The sequence below is a fragment of the Xiphophorus maculatus genome, chromosome 14, assembly GCF_002775205.1.
Source record: "Xiphophorus maculatus strain JP 163 A chromosome 14, X_maculatus-5.0-male, whole genome shotgun sequence".
NCBI classification, from domain to species: domain Eukaryota; kingdom Metazoa; phylum Chordata; class Actinopteri; order Cyprinodontiformes; family Poeciliidae; genus Xiphophorus; species Xiphophorus maculatus.
In genome coordinates, this window is record NC_036456.1 from 287316 (window position 1) to 310377 (window position 23062).

The 23062-nt window shown below is 40.9% G+C and overlaps 1 protein-coding gene across 3 annotated transcripts in view; it reads right to left on the bottom strand.

The window, feature by feature from the left end:
• Positions 1-23062, bottom strand: part of aco1 (aconitase 1) — a 73060-nt gene that overhangs the window by 25922 nt on the left and 24076 nt on the right. For all 3 annotated transcript variants that reach the window (XM_023346287.1, XM_023346289.1, XM_023346288.1), the window contains 2 exons: positions 10201-10285; positions 710-866 (listed from right to left, as the gene is read on the bottom strand). In XM_023346287.1, coding sequence (XP_023202055.1) covers positions 710-866; positions 10201-10285 — 242 coding nt within the window. The remainder of the gene's footprint in view (positions 1-709; positions 867-10200; positions 10286-23062) is intronic.

Below are 23062 nucleotides of genomic sequence, written 5' to 3' on the forward strand. Positions count from 1 at the left end.
GAACAAAATTGACACCCATAGTTTTCAATTAGATTAATATCAGCAGAATGTTGAATATCAATAAAATCAATAAAAATGAACTTGCCAGAAGGTATGCTAATAATTATGTACAGCTTTATATTGCTCTATCACATAAAAGTTCAATAAAATTCATTCATATTTGTGGTCATTATGTGACTAGGATGAAATGGTTGGGTACTGCAGTCACATGCAAGCCATAAGGTCTGCTTATTAGCGCAAATTCTGATAATTATTGGCTAAAGTACAAAGTACACACTGTACTTTGTATCAAATTCACCGACAGGAAGCCAGATCTCCACTGGCTTAAAGTCCATTTCATCACAGCTTTGAATCATTTGACCTTTTAACTCAGGCATTTTCAATAGGTCCTGAGACCAGCAGCATTATGTTCATTGTTTTAGGTAATGTCAAACAGAAGAGCTATCCCATAATGCTAATGTTAACTTTAAAGTTACATTTTGGACAAAGTCATCTAAAATCTTCAAGAGACTATAGCCATTTTAAAGAAGCAGGTATGTTGTTGTCTCATTACAAAACTATACTCTGTGATGAGCTAGGGATGAGACTGGAAGCTGATATATCTTTACAGATGATCTTATATTTTATCCTGATGCTGACCTAAACACCCAGAGAATAAGGAGACCCTACCTACCATTTTGTTTTGCTGCTATATAGCAGCATAACTCACCAATAGGCTCCTTCTCGAAGTCTATCCTCACCGTGCCAGCTATTGCATAAGCTATGACGAGTGGTGGCGAAGCCAGATAGTTGGCTCTGGTGTTGGGGTGGACTCGCCCTTCAAAGTTTCTGTTTCCAGACAGGACCCCTGCAGCAACCAGATCCCCCTGAAACACAAACAAGTGTTGGATCTCACATTACAAAGAAAAAAAAGAAAAATTGGATCTACCATAATAAAAGGTGATGGAAGATATACTGTAGATCTGAAGAAGAGTTACAAAAGCAAAGGAGGTGGATTAGCAGTGCTTGTGAATAACAGATGGTGTAAACCAGGCCATGTTACTGTGAAGTGTCAACTCTGGGGCATGAATTGAGCTGATAGCAGTACGTTTTCATTCATATTAGCTTCCAAGGGTTAGCTACTCGTGTTATCTTAACCTGCCATCAGCTGTTGCCAACAATGCATGGGTTGTCACAAGCTCAGTTGTTGCTAAGCTGCAGACACAAAGTATTAAAGCAATATTTACAATCACCTGTCTACTACACTTGCAACATATGAAAATAAGAACTATGAAAAGATAATAAAAGGAAGCTGAAAAAGCTCTGCTTAGTTTTTTAGGCTGGAGACTGGGATGCACTCTGTCAGCCAGATAGAAATTATTTCAATGCTGTGACAGGGCCCATCCACAAGGGAATGTCTTTTCTGACAGGGTAAAGTTTTTAACCATTTTTACTTCTTGTCCGAACGCCGGTGGCAGCTGTGCATTTGGTACCTGGGCCTTCATAATATGCCTTCCCTATAACGTTACAAGTATGCAACCCACCAATACTACAGTAAACAAAAAACGCAATGTAACAAGATCTGGTATTATAAAGGAAGCCCTGGTGTCAACATCAGTATTTAGTGATCGGTTTTCAAGCCTTCTGCTGAAATGCCTTGTTCAGACCAAGTGACCACATGGATCCTAACTAATTGCGCTTTATGCGAATAAACACAGAGCGACTGCTCAGACCTTATCATGGAGATTTCCTTATGATATATTTTTTCTATGATTTTACTACAATAAGCTGTTCCCAAGGGCATTATGTATTTTATTACGCAAAACTATTTATTCATCAATTAGCCTAATAATTAATTATGAGCGTTTTTTGCGTATTGAGAGTGAATAGTATTATTATTTAAGAAAGAAATCCAGTAAGGACAACTTCAAACCTCTACACTAAAACCAACTGTGGAAAAAAAGAGAAAAAATAAAGCACATAATACTCACTCAGCTGCTAATTATTTCTTTATACACAAACTCCATCCTCCTCTCTTTACGTATGAAAACTTAAATGACCATCATAGAGCGGATCAGTGTTGTAGTACTCCCATTTTGTGATGGTCTCGGTTTCGTCTCGGACTCGGACCCTGAGGACTCGGGATTTTGTTTCAATGCCAGTCAAGACTGCAACTGTGGAAATATCACTAAACCTACAGCGTACTGTCCAGTTTGTGAGTTAACATGTTTGTTTTCAATTGATGCAAAACGCACCGATTAAAATCAAAGCAATAACGTGACTTACCAATTACTGTTTCTATTACTCCTCCTTCCCCCTCCCCACCTTGCACTCGAACGCGGCGCTCCAAGACATGGTTTTCTTTGAGCGGCAGAAGATGTCTGCATAATCGTCAGTAATAGAATTGCGCTGCATAAATCATAAGAAATCCGATGGCGACGCTAATTCAGCAGCGCTTCGTTTTCACAGACGGGACTACGTCTAACTTTTTTCGTCACTTAGAAAAGAAGCTCAAAGAAAGGTAAGCTCCATTGACGTGATGTAAGCAAAGCTATCTGTACAGAGACACATAAGCATTTGTGATGGAAAAAAAAGTCACTCACTGCGCTGAATTTTTGTGAGGAGGTGTTGACTAACGTGCCGCAAATATGGGACAACACTGTGTCCAAAAGTCTGCAATATAGCGATATGACAATCAGGAACGATTGTCCGAGTCTTCTGAACTTCCCTTTACTACGATAGGACTGGAACCTCACTGGAAGCCCTTCTTTGTTCTTGTACTGCTCTGCGTACACTGCAGTAGCTATCATTATTTTATTTAATTATATACATTGATATTTATTTAATAAGCAAATAAATAAAGCACAAGAACGAAAGAGCTAAAGTGGCCTGACCAGTGGCGCAAAAGGTGGGTTATGCACTGTATGCAACTTACAGGGGCGCTGCACTAGAGGGGGCGCAAAGATGTGGGGATTTTTTTTTTCTAGTCAGCACTTTAACAGCTGTTTTGTATGAAATGATCAATAACAGAGGAACAGCACTGATTAGGCGCCCCTCCCCTCCTGTCAGCTGCTCTCCCCTCCCATACAGGTAGCTTGGGCAGCGGCCCTTCGGGAATGCGTTTTGGTTTTTTCTTTTAAATTTGAATTGTTGCACTCTACAACAGGGAGCTAAAGATGGGGCGGCAGAAAAAAAAACTCAGGGGCACAAAACAGAAAACGGAAGAGGGGGAGGGATAAAGATGTTGGGGAGACAAAGAAAAGCTTTTCAAAGTGGTTGAAAGACAGAAGTAAGTAATGTCAGTGTATCACCAAGAGAATTGTAAATATTCAGGTTAGCTTAAGCTAGCCTAAAATGACCGGTGGTTGTTGTTGTCACTGTCCAATACCGGACGCGATTCATTCTGTATTGCTATAAATGTCTGATAGACACACCTATCACACACATCTCAACAATAAGTGTAATCATAATGACCAAAACAAAACATGGGAAATAGTAAGGTCAGCTAAATTGTCGTTGTGGAGCCCCCTCCCCAACCTCCACGAACTGACGCTGCTGTCACTGTAGAGCAGGTGTCAAAGTCGCTCCTCGAGGGCCGGCATCCTGCATGTTTTAGTTCTCTCCCTGGTGGCACCAACAACCTCCTCAGCATGTCAGTGTTCTTCTTAGGCCTTCTAACAAGCCATTATTTGATCCAGGTGCGTTAAACCAGGGAGAGAACTAAAACATGCAGGAGGCCGACCCTCGAGGACCGATTTTGGGGACCCCTGCTGTAGAGAAATGGACACTACGCAGCCGCAGTGAGCTGCTATCAACCCGCGTCTTTTTAAAATGTCTACCCGATACTACACCGTCCTTAGACAGACAGTAGTGGGAAGACACACATTTCATGCTGAACAATTACAGTGAAGTTTAATAGGGGCCAGAGGTGGGGACTCGAGTCACATGACTTGGACTCGAGTCAGACTCGAGTCGTTAAAATCACGACTTGAGACTTGACTTGAAAAAATGCTCAAAGACTCGGACTTGACTCATGCCATTGACTTGGGACTTGACTTGACTTGAAGCTGTTTACTTGAAAAGACTTGATATTTTTTACTCAAAATCTTAAAATTTAAAACACATTATTTATAAAGTGGCGTCATTAATTAATGTCACTCATTCCGTATCAATATGCGCAGACCGTCACTATGGTTTTCCTCTCTCCTTATGTATGTATGTGTACGTAGCTGCAGCAAAACCAATCAAATTAACAGGATTTGGACGTTTAAAAAAACGCGGCAAAGCTACAGAGCTCAGGGAACGAAATACGAAATAACCGCTTGAATATGCTTCTGCGAGTAATTTCTTTTGGCTACGTAGGTTATGAACTTTCGACTAAAAAACGAACTGCAACTTGTAAAACATGCAAGAAGAGAATATCGGATGGAGATGCCACGACGTCCAACTTTGTCCAGCATTTGAAGCTTCACAAAGATCAGTAGGTGGCACTTTTCTTTTGCTGTAAGATAGCTGACTTTAGCTAACTTCGTGTTAGCATGTGTACTCCGGGTTAAATTGGTGATTATTTACTATAAATCCGGTCCTTCAAATGCCTCCACAAATAATGTGCAAATAATAAGCAGATTCTGGACCTGAACAGAGTCTCTCTGTCCCATTATGATGATGAGCCGGGTCTAGTATCATCTAAGGATGGTTGGTGTATTTGAAGACATCTATGTTGGGAAATTATATTGACAATATATTGTTTTGACAGGTCAGAGAAAAGAGGAAAAAACTGCTGTTATGGTTCTTTGTATTGTGCTGTGGAAATGTCAGCATTTTCGTCTTTTTTTATTGAATATCAAGTTTAACAGAACTGGGCAATAAAGTGGTCCAATTTAAAAATGTTTTTTATACTTTGTGTTCAGCTACACATGTTCTATCATTTGAGATAAATACATATTTTAAAACGAACAAATGGTCTATTATTGGAATTTTATGTATAATTGCAAATAAAAAAATAAATAAATAAAAACGACTCGAAATGACTTGAAATGACTTGAAATTAAAGGTTCCTGACTTGAGACTTGACTCGACTTTTGCCTGTCTTTACTTGAGACTTGACTCGGACTTGAGGACAAAGACTTGAGACTTACTTGAGACTTGCAACACAGTGACTTGGTCACACCTCTGATAGGGGCATTAAAAAAAATGGGTCGGCGATATTCAGTGGCGCACAGTGGGTTGTTTGATATCAGACAGAATGGGTCAGGAGAGGAACCGCAGACCCGTCAGAACCTAAAGAACCAGACATCAGTCTCTTCATCCCTCAGTCATTTGAGACCGAAAAATAATATGAATGGCAATTTAAAAAACAAATCATACAAATAGATTAATAATGAATAAATAAATATTGTAAAGAGAAACAGTTTATTTTGATATCTTTTATAAATACAGTTTTTTGTGGTCAATTTTATTATTATTAATGTGAGTGGCCAGTTTGGATAAGGCTTCCTAACAAGCTATAAGAATGATAGAAAACATGCTAACAAAAAGCCTCAGATCTGCAGTCCGTAGGCGGTTCTAGACACAGGCTAACAGAAGTGGCTCTTACAGCCTACAGGGAATAGATTGCCCTGTAGGCTGCAATTTATTCACATATATGTACATTTATTATTATTGATACTTTAATTAAAGATGAGTTGTACAAGTTTATGTCATAGGAGAGGAAGGGGTCCGCAGATGACATGTTTGCATACGTATGTAGTTGCACCCCTGGGCCTGGCTTTCGTTCAAAGTGGTGTGCTGCCTGCCTTCATGCAGCACACCACTCTCCACTTCTCAAAACGTTAGCCTTGCTAACAGCGGCTCTACGGTCTCACCAGTGTGTCTGATCTGGTGCTTGCGGAGTCAGAGACGGTGGAGCGTTCGGGTTCGGGCTAAAAGACATTGATGCTTCGAAACGTGTTTCTGTGACTGGCAACACGCAAGGGATCTATTTAAAGAGGAAGAAAACAGCCAAAGTCACAGAGAAGCAATGCGACTGTTTTGCTTGCACGCGCTCAACGCAAAGTTAAAAAAGCGCGATTAGCTTTAGCCTCTCCAGCTAGCAGCGGCAGGAGGAACTGTCCTACTGCTACCGGCGAAGGGCAAAGTGTACAAAATAGTGCATTGTCCACCCCTGACACGCAGCTAAAATCCAGTTGCCACAGAATAAAGATTTTGACCAGGTTTGGCTGTCAGAGGGAAAATACTCACCCTGGCTATGAGCTTGGTAAGAAAATAAACCTGATAATTGGAAAGATTTAGTTGATAAAAATTGAAAGAGGTAGGGAGACAGATGAAAAAAGATAAGAATGAAGAATGATAAATAAATACAAAATATATAGGATGAATAGACTGTCCAATTTTTCTTCCTTAGGAATGCTCTGTTGAATATGTACACATATTCAAGACATTCAAATACTTCTTCAAAAACTATTTTGTTTGTAGTAATGGTCTTCATATTAATGACACATAAGGGGCTTCCACACAATTCTTAATTCAGATATCTAAAAATGTAATTTTGACTAGTTATAATTACCTTCAAGATATCTTAAATTGTAATACAGATATGTGTGCCGTCAAATGACAGATCCAGTGAAGTAATTTGAGATATTGCGTCAAGGAATTTTGACTCGTCAAAATGTAATTGAAAATATCTCGAATTATTATTCTTAGTCAGAATGTAAATGCAGATATCTTAAATTACCATTCCAGAGAGTCAAAATGTAGTTTTGTCTAGTCAAAATGCATTTTTAGATATTTAGAATGTAATTATGGACAGTAAGACGAAACCAAATTTATGTTAAAACGGCTTGCCACAGTTCTGGTGCTATGTTGTTTAGTTAGCGTAGGCCTGCAATATCGATTCTGAAGGCCCTGGCCAGATTAGGCTGACTCTGGCAACACATAGATACTGAAATCTGATTGAACGGGACACCAATAAGCCACACAAGCATATAAAAAGAAGCAGAGAAGGCAAGAGAAACATTATTAAAAAAATAGAATAGACTACTGAAGTATATCAGTAACATTTAACTTAACTAGCTTTATAAATTAGGTTGTAGATATATGTTAGTGATTATGATAATGCTAAGGCTTGCAGAGAAGGCCTTGCAGGCCCTGACGTGCACAACTGTGTTTTAGGCTAGAGAACCCAAACCTTGAGGTTAGCAATAGTTATTTGAGACTCTGCAACAACCTTTCAAGCTTAGCCTAACCCCAGAGAAGACATACTGCCTTGTTCAGATACCAAAAGAAAAGTCACCAATCACTCATCAAAGACCATAGATCAACCAAAGCAAACAAGCTAACAAACACATATCAGGACCCCCTGTAGTTTACATATTGCCATAGAGATGAAGATGCTACCATATACCAGCTTCAACAAACTCACTGTCATCTGGACAAAGCAGGCAGTACTGTGAGGATCATGTTTGATTTCTCCTGAACATTTATTTATTTTTTTTCAAAATGGCGCCGGCTTAGCTGGCTGCCTGCAAACGCAGCTCCCGTCGTGTGTGTGTTAATCTGTGTATATTTGCTGTAACCAATTAAGGATCCATGCTTAAAGAACCCATAGATCATCAGTGAAGATTCCACAATGACTGGATGTGGTTCTGTCGGTTCTGTCACTGTTCTCTACGGAGTAGAGGCACTGATTGTTACGGAGAACCTCGCCGAACGGAGTAAGGGCATTGTTTACACACGTGAACAGCTGATTGCACTGTGTAAGCCTCTGCTGTGGCCCGGAGACGGGCCTGTGGTCCCAGAGGAGCTACGGAGGAGACGACGGGGCTGCAGGTCTGGAGCTAAACGGAGGGGGAAGAGGAGACGGCACAAACCGGCGATTATTGTGGGGAACGTGAGGTCTTTGGGGAATAAGACAGATGAAATCACGGCGATGGTTAGGACCCAGAAGGAGTACAGGGAGTGCAGTATCTTCTGCTTCACGGAAACCTGGCTACACTCGCTTATTCCAGACTACAGCGTGGAGGTTCCTGGATTTTCCTTGGTGCGGGGGACAGGGACTGTTCCAAGAGTCGGAAGAAGAAGGGTGGCGGGATTGCACTTTATGTGAGTGAGAGGTGGTGTAATCCTGGTCATGTTAACGTGAAGGAACAGATTTGTAGCCCGGACATTGAACTTCTGGCTGTGGGAATGCGGCCGTATTATTTACCGAGGGAGTTTACGTCCGCCATTTTGATCGCTGTTTACATTCCCCCATCAGCTGATGCAGTGGTGGCCTGTGACGTCATCAGCTCTACTGCAGCCAAACTACAGACTAAACACCCGGACGCCTTCATGGTCATCACAGGTGACTTTAATCATGCCTCATTGGACAAAGCGCTACACAACTTCCAGCAGTATGTTGACTGTCCCACCAGGGAAAACAAAATACTGGATCTCCTGTATGCTAATGCCAAAGATGCATACAGCGCCACAGCCCTGCCCCCGCTTGGCAGGTCGGACCACATCTTGGTAAGGATGACTCCCAAGTATGTCCCCTTAGTGAGTAGGCAGCCTGTGCGCATCAGGACGGTGAGGAGGTGGACACAGGAGGCAGCTGAGGCACTGCAGGACTGCTTCGGGTCGACAGACTGGGATGTGCTCTGTGGGCCTCATGGGGAGGACATCGACAACATGTCTGACTGCACTTTTAAACAAAAAGAAGATGGCTTTCAGGTCAGGAGATAAGGAGGAGCAGAGGTAAGACCAGAGAGAAGGAAGGTATCTTCTTCCTTCTGTTTCCAGAAGGAAGAAGATACCTTCACGGCCACTAAAGATCAAAGAGGAAGTGGTGGAGGAGGTGAAGGAGTTGTAATCGGCAACAGACTGGACTGGGCATCTAACACTGACGCTGTGTGCAGGAAGGGGATGAGCAGACTCTATTTTTTAAGGAAGCTGAGATCCTTCAATGTGTGCAGCAAGATGTTGGAGACATTCTATCACAGTGTTGTTGCCGGTGCCATCTTCTTTGCTGCTGTGTGTTGGGGAAGCAGCATCAGAGCCGGCGACTCTAATAGACTAGACAAAATCATCAGGAAAGCTGGCTCTGTACTGGGACTAAGGCTGGAGTCCCTGGAAACTGTGGTGGAGAGGAGGACATTGAAGAAGGTTCTGTCTATTATGGACAATAAACAGCACCCTCTCCACCACATAGTGGACAGACAGCGGAGCACCTTCTCACATAGGCTGCTCCAGCTCTGCTGTCGTAGGGACAGATACAGGAAATCCTTCCTGCCACATGCCATCTCACTGTACAATAAAAGCTAAATCATTAATTGATTTAGCTTTTATTGTACAGTACAGTATTGTACAATACATTGTACAGTATTGATTAATGCAAAATTGCACTAATCAGTCCAATTTTGCACAACTGCACTGTGGCACACTTGCCACATATACATACTGTATCTGCATTTTTTGAATCTTTGCAAGGACTGCTCTAAGCTGCTTTTTATATGTTGTTGTGTGTCTTGTCTCTATGCTGCCGTAACTGTGAAATAATTTCCCTGCTGGGATGAATAAAGTAATTCTATTCTATTCTATTCTATATTCTATTTAGCACAATTCAGTCTGATCTGCTCTTTCAGAAACTCCAGAAGACACAGATGGAGGCCTCAACAATCACTTGGATTTATGACTACATTACAAACAGACCACAGTTTGTGAAACTGAAGGACTGTGTGTTTAACCAGGTGATCAGCAACATAGGAGCACCACAGGGGACTGTTTTCTGACCATTCCTTTTCACTCTGTACACTTCAGACTTCCACCACAAGTCTGACTTCTGTCATCTCCAGAAATCCTCAGATGACTCTGCAGCTGTCGGGTGTATCAGAGATGGACAAGCTGAGTACAGAGAGCTGGTGGAGCGCTTTGTGTCATGGTGTGGGAATAATCATCTCATCTTGAATGTAAACAAAACAAAGGAGATGATTGTAGATTTACAATCATAAATGTTTGTACTTCCAGCATTCCAGGAAGTACAGATGAGGAGGCTGTACTTCCTGGAATGCTATTTCAATGGTGGAAACTGTATTTTTACTTTCAGCAAAATAAAGAATGTTGTCACACAGGAGAAACCGCATCATCTCCCACATGGGAGATCTTGTAAAATGATATAGACATTTTACAAAATCTATATCTCATCCAAGAAGACTAAGTAGAGAAGATATTGTGTGTTGCACATACCTTAGTTATGGCCTCCACCACTGAATCGGGGAGTGGACCACTGTTTCCAATACACGTCATGCAACCATAGCCAACAACCTCAAAGCTGACATGAGACAAAAAACAACTGTTAAAGTAGAATGTGGGTCCTTGTATTTTCAGGCAGTTCGTTTTTTTGTTTGAAATGAAAAAAATTAAAAAACAAAGATAGACTTTTTTTTTTGTTTTTCGTTTATTTAAACAAAACCGGAAATCGGATAACAGCTCGGCTCATCTCGTTATCCGATTTCCCATTTAGTGCACAAAAAGAAAATGGAAAAATGAACAAGTGCTCAATTTGGATTTTTATGATTTGATTTTTGACAAGCAGTCTGACCCAGAAGTTCTCTGTTATGGAGTTCTCTCTTCTTTTCTTTTTCTCCATCCTCACAGCTGAATGACATTAATTTTGTGTTAAGTAGGTTTAAAAATACAGCAGTCAAACCACAATAGAAATGAAACTTTAATTTAAATGATCTCCTTGTTGGATAATAGTTACTGACTCATGAGATACATCACAATACCACTGTAGAAATATTGAGTAAAGACATTTAAACTCAAGTGTCCCCCTGCCAAGTCCTAGAACAAGGGTCACCAACCTTTTTGAGTCTAAGGGCTGTAGGGACACTGAGGACTAATTGGTATGATACACACATAAACTTATACAATTCATCTTTAATTAAAGTATCAATAATAATAAATGATGCCTGGTCCTTTAGGTTTTGATGGGTCTGCAGTGTTCCTCTCCTAATCCACTCTGTCTGATATACAGCACACCGTGTGCCACTGAACATCGCCGACACATTTCTTTTTTTTTTTTTAATTGCCCGCGTTGCACTTCACTGAAATTGTTCAGCCTGGGATGTGCGTCTTCCCACTCACGCCTATATTTTTGCCAGAGGTTTTGCTTTTAAAGACGTTGGAGTATCGGTGGACATTTTAAAAAGATGCGAGTTGATAGCAGCTCACAGCGGCTGCGTAATGTCCTTCTCTAGGCAACCGTGACAACAGCATCCGGGGGTCTTCTGCAGCATAGACATGAATACGTGAACACCTCATTGAGCGCTGAGTCCTACGTTTATTTTAGGTTAAAACATATCTTAGTGTGAACCAACCAAACAACATAATTTCAACTATTAACATAATTATATTCCTCTACAATGTGTCAAGAAAATCCGAGCTCATCCCACTTCCCCATGCTGGAGATTTTAGTTTAACAGTAATAATAAATAAAGTTATCTTTAAAATGAATCACTCAAGTGACATCAAGGCCCAGCAGTAGACTTAGGTGTCAATAAAATAAATCTGGTTGTGTGTGTTGTTTTTGTCTAAAGCAAACTTTGCTTTAATTCTACTTTTTTCTATCTAATCATAAGAAATCAGTCAGTCAGAGAGAGTCATGAAACAGGAAAAGCAGGTTTCCTGGAAAAAGAGGAAGTTTCCAGCCTGCAGATTTATAAAAATAGCTGAGACTATTACTTATTTTAAAACATGAAAGTTTTAAAGAATGAAATCTAAAACATTTTGAGTAATTTGATAAGATTCAAAGTGAAATACTTATATTAATATTGGTTTACTTGTAATAATATTTACACTTATATTTGTGGGAACACTTACAAGAAAAACAAGTAACTGTAACTTTAGTATTAAATAATTAGAATCATGGATTATTCTTGGTTTCTTTTCAGAAAAACATCTGTAATAACTCACATTAAGATCATAATAAGAGTAACTAATAAGTTATGGTTATAAAATCATAAATGAATGATAAATCAGAGAAGCTGAAGAAAATAAATGTGATATAAGTTATGGTTATAAAATTATAAATGAATGCTAGATCAGAGAAGCTAAAGAAAATAAATGTGATATAAATGTGATTTTGACATTGAACTTGAAATGGTGTAAAAGGTGTAACTGCAATTAAACATCACTGATATGTTGGAGGTAGAGAGTAGGTGAAAGGTGAAAGGCAAGGAACTAACAGGAGAGCAGAGATGATCAACGCCTTATTTAGGTGAAAGGTTGTGAAGACAACGGAGACAGGAGGTTGAGCAACTCTGAGACATCAGCACAGACATCAGGACATAATGTCTGAAGGACAGTGATGGATGTGAGGTCATCTGTCTAAGCAGACAGCCAATGAAAACGCACCAAAAGGGTGGATAAACCCTATATAAGGTGGGTGCAAAAGAGGAACCTTTCGTTGGATCCTCCGGGCAGCTTCGAGCCAAGATCGAGATGGACAAAGAACTCTGCAGCTGAAGAAGAGCCGGGGCCACGGAGCCGAAGACTGTCCGGCCATGGGGACCAACCCGTCAGCCCTACAACCTGTGGCTTCGAATCGCACTTCTCTCATCGGCTGGGTTCAGACCCCAAAGACAAAGATGAAGACAAAGGCAAAGGCAAAGACAAAGAAGAAGAACTGGTGCCTTTTTTCTTGCCAGCACCAAGTCCTGTGTGACCTCACCATCCATGCGGAGAGGAGGCTCATCAGACCTACAGAGATTCCTGCCTTCATCGATCAACATCTTCCTCCTGCTGCAACATCTTCATCATCATCAAGCCAGGTCTGGGGTTCGAAACACCAAACTCCGTCCGTCTCTCTCAAAGGTTCCTTTTTTTAGTTCTCAGTGTCAGCAGTAGGGAAAGACAGACTAGATGATTGATTTTACTTATTTGATTATTTCTGCTACTGAATTAAGCTGTACTGACCCTTGCAAAAATGCCTTACTAATAAAATATTTAGCATAAAGAAAATCTAAAAGATGTTGTGGACATTCAGTTAATGAGTCACCTTAAAGTTCTTTGATGGTTGTAAAATAGCTGTGATGTTTGATTCTGGAGAGGAAAAAGTTTAAAATGTTTTTAAGTTGCTGGTAGCCCAAATTTAAAACGTCATCCTTGGGACTCGCCCGAGTCACTAAAACCTACCTGGTTCAATAACAAATGCAAGTTGTAAAATAAGAGAACGAGCGACCGTTAACAGGTGTGCTCTGTGAAACTAGTTGGCTGTAGGCTGCTCAGTCTGGCTAATTCACAGAGGGAAGAAGGGTGAGACACCTGGATGTAGGCCGTTAAAAATCAGGTGAATCGTTTCTCGAAACCAGCTTAAACAGAGTTTACTTCAGTTCTGGACAGGGTAAATCCCGGCAGATTTAGGAAACTCAATTAACCCGTTAGATGGAGAGCTGGTAGCACATCTCCCCTCTCAGAAGAGGAAGCAGAGAGTGAGAGAGTAGAGACAGGAAGGAGGGGGGGGGTGTTGCGCAACAACAAGTGGCGCCCAACGTGGGGCCCAGACTAACAGAGTAGGAGGGCCCTATGCCAAGTCAGTAAAAACAGATGTGAGGATCTGAATAGCTCACTTGGTTTGTTAACTCTTAGGGAATAGAGTTAATGGTGACTGATAAGGCCGTCAGTCACAACCCTTGCAGTAACTGTATGGCATACAGGTGAGGGAAAGCTTCTACTGAGGATAAATGACCGGATCCAGACAGTGAAGCTAGTAGCCAACATAGTCTAGACCCATCCCTGCTCGAAGCGCAAAGAGAGGCTTTGGGGGATAGACAACTCGAACCGACAGAGAGACGGAGTGATGGATGAACACTTCGAGGAGGAAAATCTGGGGAAGAAACCGGAGGAAGCCGGCCGCCCAGATCGTTTGGAAAAGGAGGAGACCTCAACAGAACTGCATCAACTTTCTACACAGCTACTGTGACTCAGACCTGAAGCAAGGGGGGACGTTGGTTCCAAGAATGAGGAACTGAAACATCAACCCCTGACAAAGGAAAGTTGGCTCAGTCTTGCTGGAGTGGTTCGTGATGTAATGCTGACAAGAAAAGAAAAGACCAGCCAGCAAGCATGCACAAGAAACAGAGAAAAGTATCATCAGCTGACGATGGATGAGGAAGCACACCGCGTCCTCCACTGCAGCCATCGAGAAGACATCCGGCAACAGAGGAACAAACACCAGCAGCTGACATCATCACACAGACGCAGACATGGTTAAAGACATCCTGCTGGACCCGGAGCTTGAAATTGAGCCAGCACAACCCACCAGTAAGAAACGACCGCAAGCGACATCTGAGAAGCCAGGACAACTGGAAGGGGCAATCTACACCGATGGATCCAGAAAGGGGTCCGACCAGTCGGCATACTGGGGATTTATTCTGAAGCAAGACGGCAAAGAGAGATGCCGTCAGAAAGGAAAAGCTCCCGGTAGTGCTCAAGCCGGAGAAGTAACGGCAGTACTGGAAGGATTGCTGGAGCTGGTGAAAAGGAAAATCAAGAGTGCCAGACCCGAGAGAAGCAGCTTGAGAGTGCGAGAGGGAAACAAGTAGCTCATCACAACTTATGGAAGAAGAAAGCAGAACTGAGGCTCCGCCCGAAACTTGAGGTGCAGCGACAAGGCGCACACCTGAGAAGAAGCCCTATGGAGGGGCAAAGATGACGACCTTTCGTGCCACTAAGAAAGGTTGTCTCTGCCGGTGTCGAGGTGGGACAGAACACCTAAGGACAGGTGGTCCTAGAGTAGCACGGGGACCAGGTAGTACAGTGCGTGCATAAGGCCCTCGAATATGCAGGCGTGCTACACCCCCGTGAAGAACTGAGCAAGCAGGACTGCTGGATGTCCCTTCAGCCCATCCGATGCAGCTGTGTGACTTTGAGGTATGTGGTCGATACGCAGGGCACCCAGGGCAGCGGATGGAAGGTTTGTTCATCAAGAGCACAGTCCCATGGGGTTCAGTCTGCATGGATGTAGCAGAGCCAATGGGGACAACAGGAAAGAGAGGTGAGAAGTACCTCTTGGTGCTGATGGACACAGTGACAACTGCTAGAAGAGCAGGTCTTCCCCTGCAGAGGAACTCCGTTCACGTCACAGAAAGCAGGGAGGCGAAGACACTTCTCCTTTTTGCTCAGAGAAGAAAAAGGGAAGTTGCAGCTCAAAGTGTCACTGAAAGCAGGGCAGAGAGTTTGGATTAACACTAGAACTACCAAAGATTCCCAAAATGGGAATCTTCGTCCAGGTACCAGAGAGGGGCCAGTTTGGCCCTGTCCCTAGAGCTACCAAAGAGGGGCCAGTTTGGCCCTCCAAGAGAGGGTGTGAAGAGGCGCCTTTGTTATGTAAATAAGGCCATTACTATCCTGTTCCAAGGACAATCAGCGTGAAAGTTGATGTAGTGAGTTTGGCTCTCCTCCCCCCTGCTCACCAAATGCAGTATATTTCAAGTCCCATGCATAGTTTCTCTTTGCATGGTAATTCTTACAACAAATCCTGATGTTGTTTTCTAAGTTTTGTCCCTCTAGTATCTTGTCTTGACTCTCAATTTTCTTTTTTAAACAACATGTTAACCAGTTTAATAGCGGATGCGCTCTAAAACTTTGTATATTTTGCATCCTTTGTTTACGGCTTTTTTTTTTTTGCAAACTTTACAACAAAATTAAATGTCTTTTCTTAGTGGTTAAATTATCAGCTAATAAACTGTTCATGATCTACTGCATACGTTTTGTTAGGTCAGTTGTTAACCTAACAAGCAACAACAACTGCACCATTTAATTGATTTTAAATGTGTACTATAGGCAGAAATGTCTGTCCACTAGCCTATATTAATATTTAGTAATAAGCTGTTGTAGTGACTGGTGGATGGTTATGGTCTTTTCTATAATTTCTTCTCTGAAATTGCAATAGAGGACTGGGGTTTCACAGTACACTATGGTGAAAAGTCAATTTAATGATGTCGATGAAAGGATGTTAGCTGCCATCTTCCAGGTGTGTTCAGTTGGAATCAGAGAGTAATTAGCAGGAAAACTAAGAGTACTTGTTCCATGCAGGTCATCTACATCCTTTCAACAATTGTCAACGTCTAAGCCTATCACACTGCATGCATCCTCACCCCCGTCTGTTGACTGCCTCTTCTGCTGTTGGTTTGGTAGGTTTAAATACTCAACAAGCTGTCGATCTTTTACACAGCATCAATGTTATTCTTATCTCTATAAAAAACACAGAAATAACCCCCGGCATTTATGACATGGAACCATAAAGAAATCGAAAAGCAAACTCTGGTCTACCTAACAACCAGGGTTATTAGGTGTGGTTTGAATGCATAAGTATGTGCCAAGCAAAGTGAATACCATTCCAAAAGCAAAACGTGAATTGTAGGTCAAAGCATTCTGGATAAATAAACCAAAGCAAATGTGCATGTCTTGCGCTAGCGGGAGGAATTGCTGGTAGTCTTTTGCCAAAGATAAAAATGAAGTCATACAACTGTTAAAATCTGACGTGACTCTGTTTTTGTTTACATGTCATGATAATCATTACATTCAAAATTGTAACATCTGTTACATTTTAAGTTGATAAGATATGCTTTCACACTGCATTGTGTTAAACAAATGAAACCCCATTAGCAACTTGTTTATCCTCTTGCCTGTAAAAATGCTGCACTAAGAATCACTGAAGGAAATGACAGAACAAAATCTGAACAAGACACTAAGCACAACTTGATTCTTAAAAATGTAAGCAAAAGTGGGGTGGCCTCAGATTTTAGCTGTTGTTGAACAGTGTTTGTTTTTTCACATTTACCCAAAGACAAAATAAACATCCAACAAAATCTGCTCAGCATGAGTCGGGGATGAGGCATCAAACTATGGAGAATGTTGTTTTTCACACAAGTACCCTCTGCTGTAGTGCGTTTCCTGCTTTTGGAGCGGTCTCAGGACCACTTGGCATTCACGTATACATTCAAACCGCACTACAGTTCACTTCAGCTGAACCGAGACCTAGGCTTTTAGGAGGACCAGAGTTCACTTCTTTGGTCCGCATTAGAGTTTGAGTACACATTCACACCTCCCTAAATCAACCAAATTTTCTAGGCAAATGAAAAAGAGTATTAACGTGGGCTAAAGAGGGCTGGGGTGAATTTACCCCAATTCTCCTGAAACTTTGGGAACCTGTGGCAGATGTGTGCAAATCCACTCTCAATATCTTGTACATCACATGCCAATGTGTTATAAGTGGGAAAGGAAATGCAATTTTTTTCAACTTGTGGAGAAGATGAGCTATCTTATGCTGAAGATTGCTGTGTATTTTATCCAATTCACTTGTGAAAAAAAAATCACAAATGCATTGAACAAAGATACATTTCAAACATTTTTCATGTACAATATCAGTAAATACAAAGTTACACAGAAGCAGCACAGCGGTGTGGTAATTACCAATGTCTCCTTGGAAAAAAAGATCTCCAGTTTGAATCGTAGCCTTGGATTTATTCTGTAGAGTTTGCGTTCTCTCGTGCCCTAGTGTTTGGACTTCCTCTAGCAGTGCTAAAGCATAAATATTAATAATATTCAAAATACCTTGTTTTAGTACATCTAAGTAGCCATCTTGGTGTGTTTCTGTGTTAGCCCTGTGTTGAACTTTAAATTCTCCCTAAGATACATTCTGCCTATCATCGACAGATAACTGTATCCAGTTTTTGGGCCTGAATAAGATGTAAGCTGGTACAGTAAAAATGTCAGAAGAACATTTCTGAATTGCTTGGGTAAAGGTATTGGTCTCTGTAACTCAATTCCATCAGAGTTGATAAAAATGTAAATGCAATAAAGAACCTTGGATTTGATGAAAATGTTTACATTAAACACTTTGGTGAGCACACTTGAGTCTATGAAACACAAAATTCTGCCTTTTTCACATGCAAATGGTAAAAATTGAGTAAAAAATCTTAAAAATAAATTATCTTCTATTCCATTTACATAATTATCCACTGAAATGTTTTAAAATTAAGAGAAACAGTGCAATTGCACGTCTGTTTGCAGCCATTTTTATATGTATAAAATGTGAGCATACGCCTAAATGTTGAATTGGGGAGTGGGGAGAAGGTGACTTTAACTGCTGTGTTTTGAGCGTGAAAGTTGATGTAGTGAGTTTGGCTCTCCTCCCCCCTGCTCATCTACAGGGATGCTAATTAGACCATTCAGAGTCGTCAGCTTGGCCACATTTGGATGCTAATAACCCAGTTTGGCCCCTCTCGGTAGCTCTAGGAAGATACCCAATCTGGCCCCTCTTGGTAGAGATAGGAATTTCTCAAAATCCTGGTAGTCCTAGTGTTAAAGCTCAAGATCGGCCTGCAACTACGGGGATCAAGCTGAGATTCAACGCCCAAGATTTTGTAAAGTAAGTACTGAACTTCAACACAGTACTACTGATGAAGAAAGGGGTCCATGAGGAAGCAGTGCTCAAGCCAGTTCTTAGCTACAGCGAACCAGAACATTACGAGAAGATGGCCAGAGAATCAAGCACCATGCCATCCTACAGTAGACTGGCCACTATTACAGGAAGGTTGCCGTTCAAAGAACAACTTCAAGGCTTTGGACTGGGAGGGCCGTGAAGAAATTGGATTATGCTAAAGAAGAACTCCTGTCACAACCTGATGGATTAAAATGGAAAAGGATCATGATTACGGATAAAGCGTCATGATGCTTATGCTTTTTGCTTTGCTCTGCTGAACAGCCAGAATTTTTTTTTTTTTTGAGGCCTTCTGTCTCAGCCCATCTTCCCTTCCCTAAAGAACCATCCCACATCCTGAAGAACCGACAGTTCATCCAGCGAAGGTTCCTGTAGAAGAATCAGAGCGATCCAAGTTTTCTTCGACATTCATCACCTCATGGGGGAAATCAAAACTCCAAGGAGGGGGTGTCAAGAGAAGTGGAGTTTTGATGACTACACTGAGCCCTCTGTGACAACTGAGGATGAAGAATCTGCATCTTCACATCCCAGACGAACATCTTCTCTTTCCGGGGGATGAGGACGGCGAACTGCAGGAGGGTGATGGACTCCCAGCATGTGAAAGGTCTGACCTCGTGGAGGGGGTGTCAAGAAAATCCGAGCTCATCCCACTTCCCCATGCTGGAGATTTTAGTTTAACAGTAATAATAAATAAAGTTATCTTTAAAATGAATCACTCAAGTGACATCAGGGCCCAGCAGTAGACTTAGGTGTCAATAAAATAAATCTGGTTGTGTGTGTTGTTTTTGTCTAAAGCAAACTTTGCTTTAATTCTACTTTTTTCTATCTAATCATAAGAAATCAGTCAGTCAGAGAGAGTCATGAAACAGGAAAAGCAGGTTTCCTGGAAAAAGAGGAAGTTTCCAGCCTGCAGATTTATAAAAATAGCTGAGACTATTACTTATTTTAAAACATGAAAGTTTTAAAGAATGAAATCTAAAACATTTTGAGTAATTTGATAAGATTCAAAGTGAAATACTTATATTAATATTGGTTTACTTGTAATAATATTTACACTTATATTTGTGGGAACACTTACAAGAAAAACAAGTAACTGTAACTTTAGTATTAAATAATTAGAATCATGGATTATTCTTGGTTTCTTTTCAGAAAAACATCTGTAATAACTCACATTAAGATCATAATAAGAGTAACTAATAAGTTATGGTTATAAAATCATAAATGAATGATAAATCAGAGAAGCTGAAGAAAATAAATGTGATATAAGTTATGGTTATAAAATTATAAATGAATGCTAGATCAGAGAAGCTAAAGAAAATAAATGTGATATAAATGTGATTTTGACATTGAACTTGAAATGGTGTAAAAGGTGTAACTGCAATTAAACATCACTGATATGTTGGAGGTAGAGAGTAGGTGAAAGGTGAAAGGCAAGGAACTAACAGGAGAGCAGAGATGATCAACGCCTTATTTAGGTGAAAGGTTGTGAAGACAACGGAGACAGGAGGTTGAGCAACTCTGAGACATCAGCACAGACATCAGGACATAATGTCTGAAGGACAGTGATGGATGTGAGGTCATCTGTCTAAGCAGACAGCCAATGAAAACGCACCAAAAGGGTGGATAAACCCTATATAAGGTGGGTGCAAAAGAGGAACCTTTCGTTGGATCCTCCGGGCAGCTTCGAGCCAAGATCGAGATGGACAAAGAACTCTGCAGCTGAAGAAGAGCCGGGGCCACGGAGCCGAAGACTGTCCGGCCATGGGGACCAACCCGTCAGCCCTACAACCTGTGGCTTCGAATCGCACTTCTCTCATCGGCTGGGTTCAGACCCCAAAGACAAAGATGAAGACAAAGGCAAAGGCAAAGACAAAGAAGAAGAACTGGTGCCTTTTTTCTTGCCAGCACCAAGTCCTGTGTGACCTCACCATCCATGCGGAGAGGAGGCTCATCAGACCTACAGAGATTCCTGCCTTCATCGATCAACATCTTCCTCCTGCTGCAACATCTTCATCATCATCAAGCCAGGTCTGGGGTTCGAAACACCAAACTCCGTCCGTCTCTCTCAAAGGTTCCTTTTTTTAGTTCTCAGTGTCAGCAGTAGGGAAAGACAGACTAGATGATTGATTTTACTTATTTGATTATTTCTGCTACTGAATTAAGCTGTACTGACCCTTGCAAAAATGCCTTACTAATAAAATATTTAGCATAAAGAAAATCTAAAAGATGTTGTGGACATTCAGTTAATGAGTCACCTTAAAGTTCTTTGATGGTTGTAAAATAGCTGTGATGTTTGATTCTGGAGAGGAAAAAGTTTAAAATGTTTTTAAGTTGCTGGTAGCCCAAATTTAAAACGTCATCCTTGGGACTCGCCCGAGTCACTAAAACCTACCTGGTTCAATAACAAATGCAAGTTGTAAAATAAGAGAACGAGCGACCGTTAACAGGTGTGCTCTGTGAAACTAGTTGGCTGTAGGCTGCTCAGTCTGGCTAATTCACAGAGGGAAGAAGGGTGAGACACCTGGATGTAGGCCGTTAAAAATCAGGTGAATCGTTTCTCGAAACCAGCTTAAACAGAGTTTACTTCAGTTCTGGACAGGGTAAATCCCGGCAGATTTAGGAAACTCAATTAACCCGTTAGATGGAGAGCTGGTAGCACATCTCCCCTCTCAGAAGAGGAAGCAGAGAGTGAGAGAGTAGAGACAGGAAGGAGGGGGGGGGTGTTGCGCAACAACAAATGTCACCGCCATCTTGTATGTGGCAGTAGAGCGATGGGAACTCCCTAAGTCCTCTGCTGTGTGGACTTGTTTCAACCTTTTTACAATACAAACTGGATTCATTGGCATTACCTTGTAAGGATGAAAGAGCAGAATTACTTGACTTTGCAGCCAGAAACTCGCTTCTAAACAATTTCCTATCTAGCTAAATTGGCCCAAAGTAATCACTGACTGTTAGCATAGCTAACGTTTTCATACTGTTTTCTAATGAGAGAGAGCTGATGAGAAGTTGCTGTTAGAGGGGAAGTGCATTAAAGACCAAGGGATTTTGTGAGGAAAGGTCAGTCAGGATCAGAGCTGGAGCTGTTGTTCTTCAGCCTCTGTTTCACAGCTCAGCTTCACAATGCCGGCATTTAGCTATGCTATAAAGGTGCTACGAGTCAGAGCCCCATCATGCTGAAAATGTCTTTTTTCCGAATGTGATGGAAAAATACATATATTCTCTATTACACTTTTGGACAATTTCTCTTTTATCCTTGGCTTTAGCCTGTGTACCAGGACGTCTCAGAAGTCATTGGAGTTCTCCCAGTGTGACCAGCAGACTGAAGGTCTGCCTGTGGCCAGTGTTCCCAGTACAATAATGAACACAGAATAAATAAATGTGTTTTATTCTTTCACTTTTTGTGTATTTTTAAATATCTCAATCTGAAGTACTAGTGTATTAATACAGCTTATGGTAATGAAATAAAAATAATTTACTCTGTTAGAATTATTTTCACTCTTTGCTGTCAATAGCAGAGTTGACATGATACTGTAATAAGTTTTTTTTCTGGAAAAAAGTAAGAAAAATATGTATCCTAATGTTTGACAATGACTGATTTATGACTTTGATAAATCAAAAGTAATTTATCAATAATATATAAAAACAAAAATACAAGAATTTTTTTCTTGTCTTGAAACGTTAAATGTACATTAAATTATGGAATCATGTAAATATGTTCTTTAATAAAACACTGTAAAAGTGTGTGTCTGTTCATCAATGTCAATTAATATAAAACATTTCAGAATCATTTCTATCAAATAAAAACATTGTGCTCTTTGTTCAGAAATCCCCCAAAACATTTAAATAATCACATCAAAAGTTAGAAACTCTGTCTTTAGTCATTTCTTTGATGACCAAATATATTAGTGTGTGTGAGAGAACACACACATCTTTCAATGAAAGGTATTAACTTAAAACACTTTGTAGAAAGGCACTTTCTGAAGTTCGGTCCATTTACTTGTATTAGCTTACCGGCACAAAGGCCACATTCAATATGGCGGACGCTGTGACGTATCACAGCAATGGGCCGACCCGCTCTATGAGGCGTCTACGTATTCATGTCTATGCTCTGTAGCCAAGACAATCTAGGTGACCTTAATATTTCCTGTCTTTTGTTTTGGTCATTATTGTTGAGATCTGTGTGATAGGTGTGTCTATCAGACATTTATAGAAATAGGAAACAAATCGCACCGGGTATCTGTTCAATACGACACACAACAATTAACAGTCAAATACGAGACGATTCTGTAGTTTATGGGACAGGTGGCAACCCTAACAAGACAACTACAGTCACCTGTCATTTTAGGCAAGCTTATCAGTGCCATTCCTCTATTACTGATCATTTCATGCATACACAAACAACTGTTAATACAGAAAATGCAAACTAGAAAAAATTTCCCCACATCGTTTTTGCGCCTCCTCTAGTGCAGCTGCCCTGAACGTTGCATACAGTCCATGATAAGATAAATATGATAAGAGAAAATAAAGTTGGTAAGTATATAGTAAGTATTGTAAATAAATCATCCAGTTATAAAGCACCAACTGGATAGATATAGGTTGATA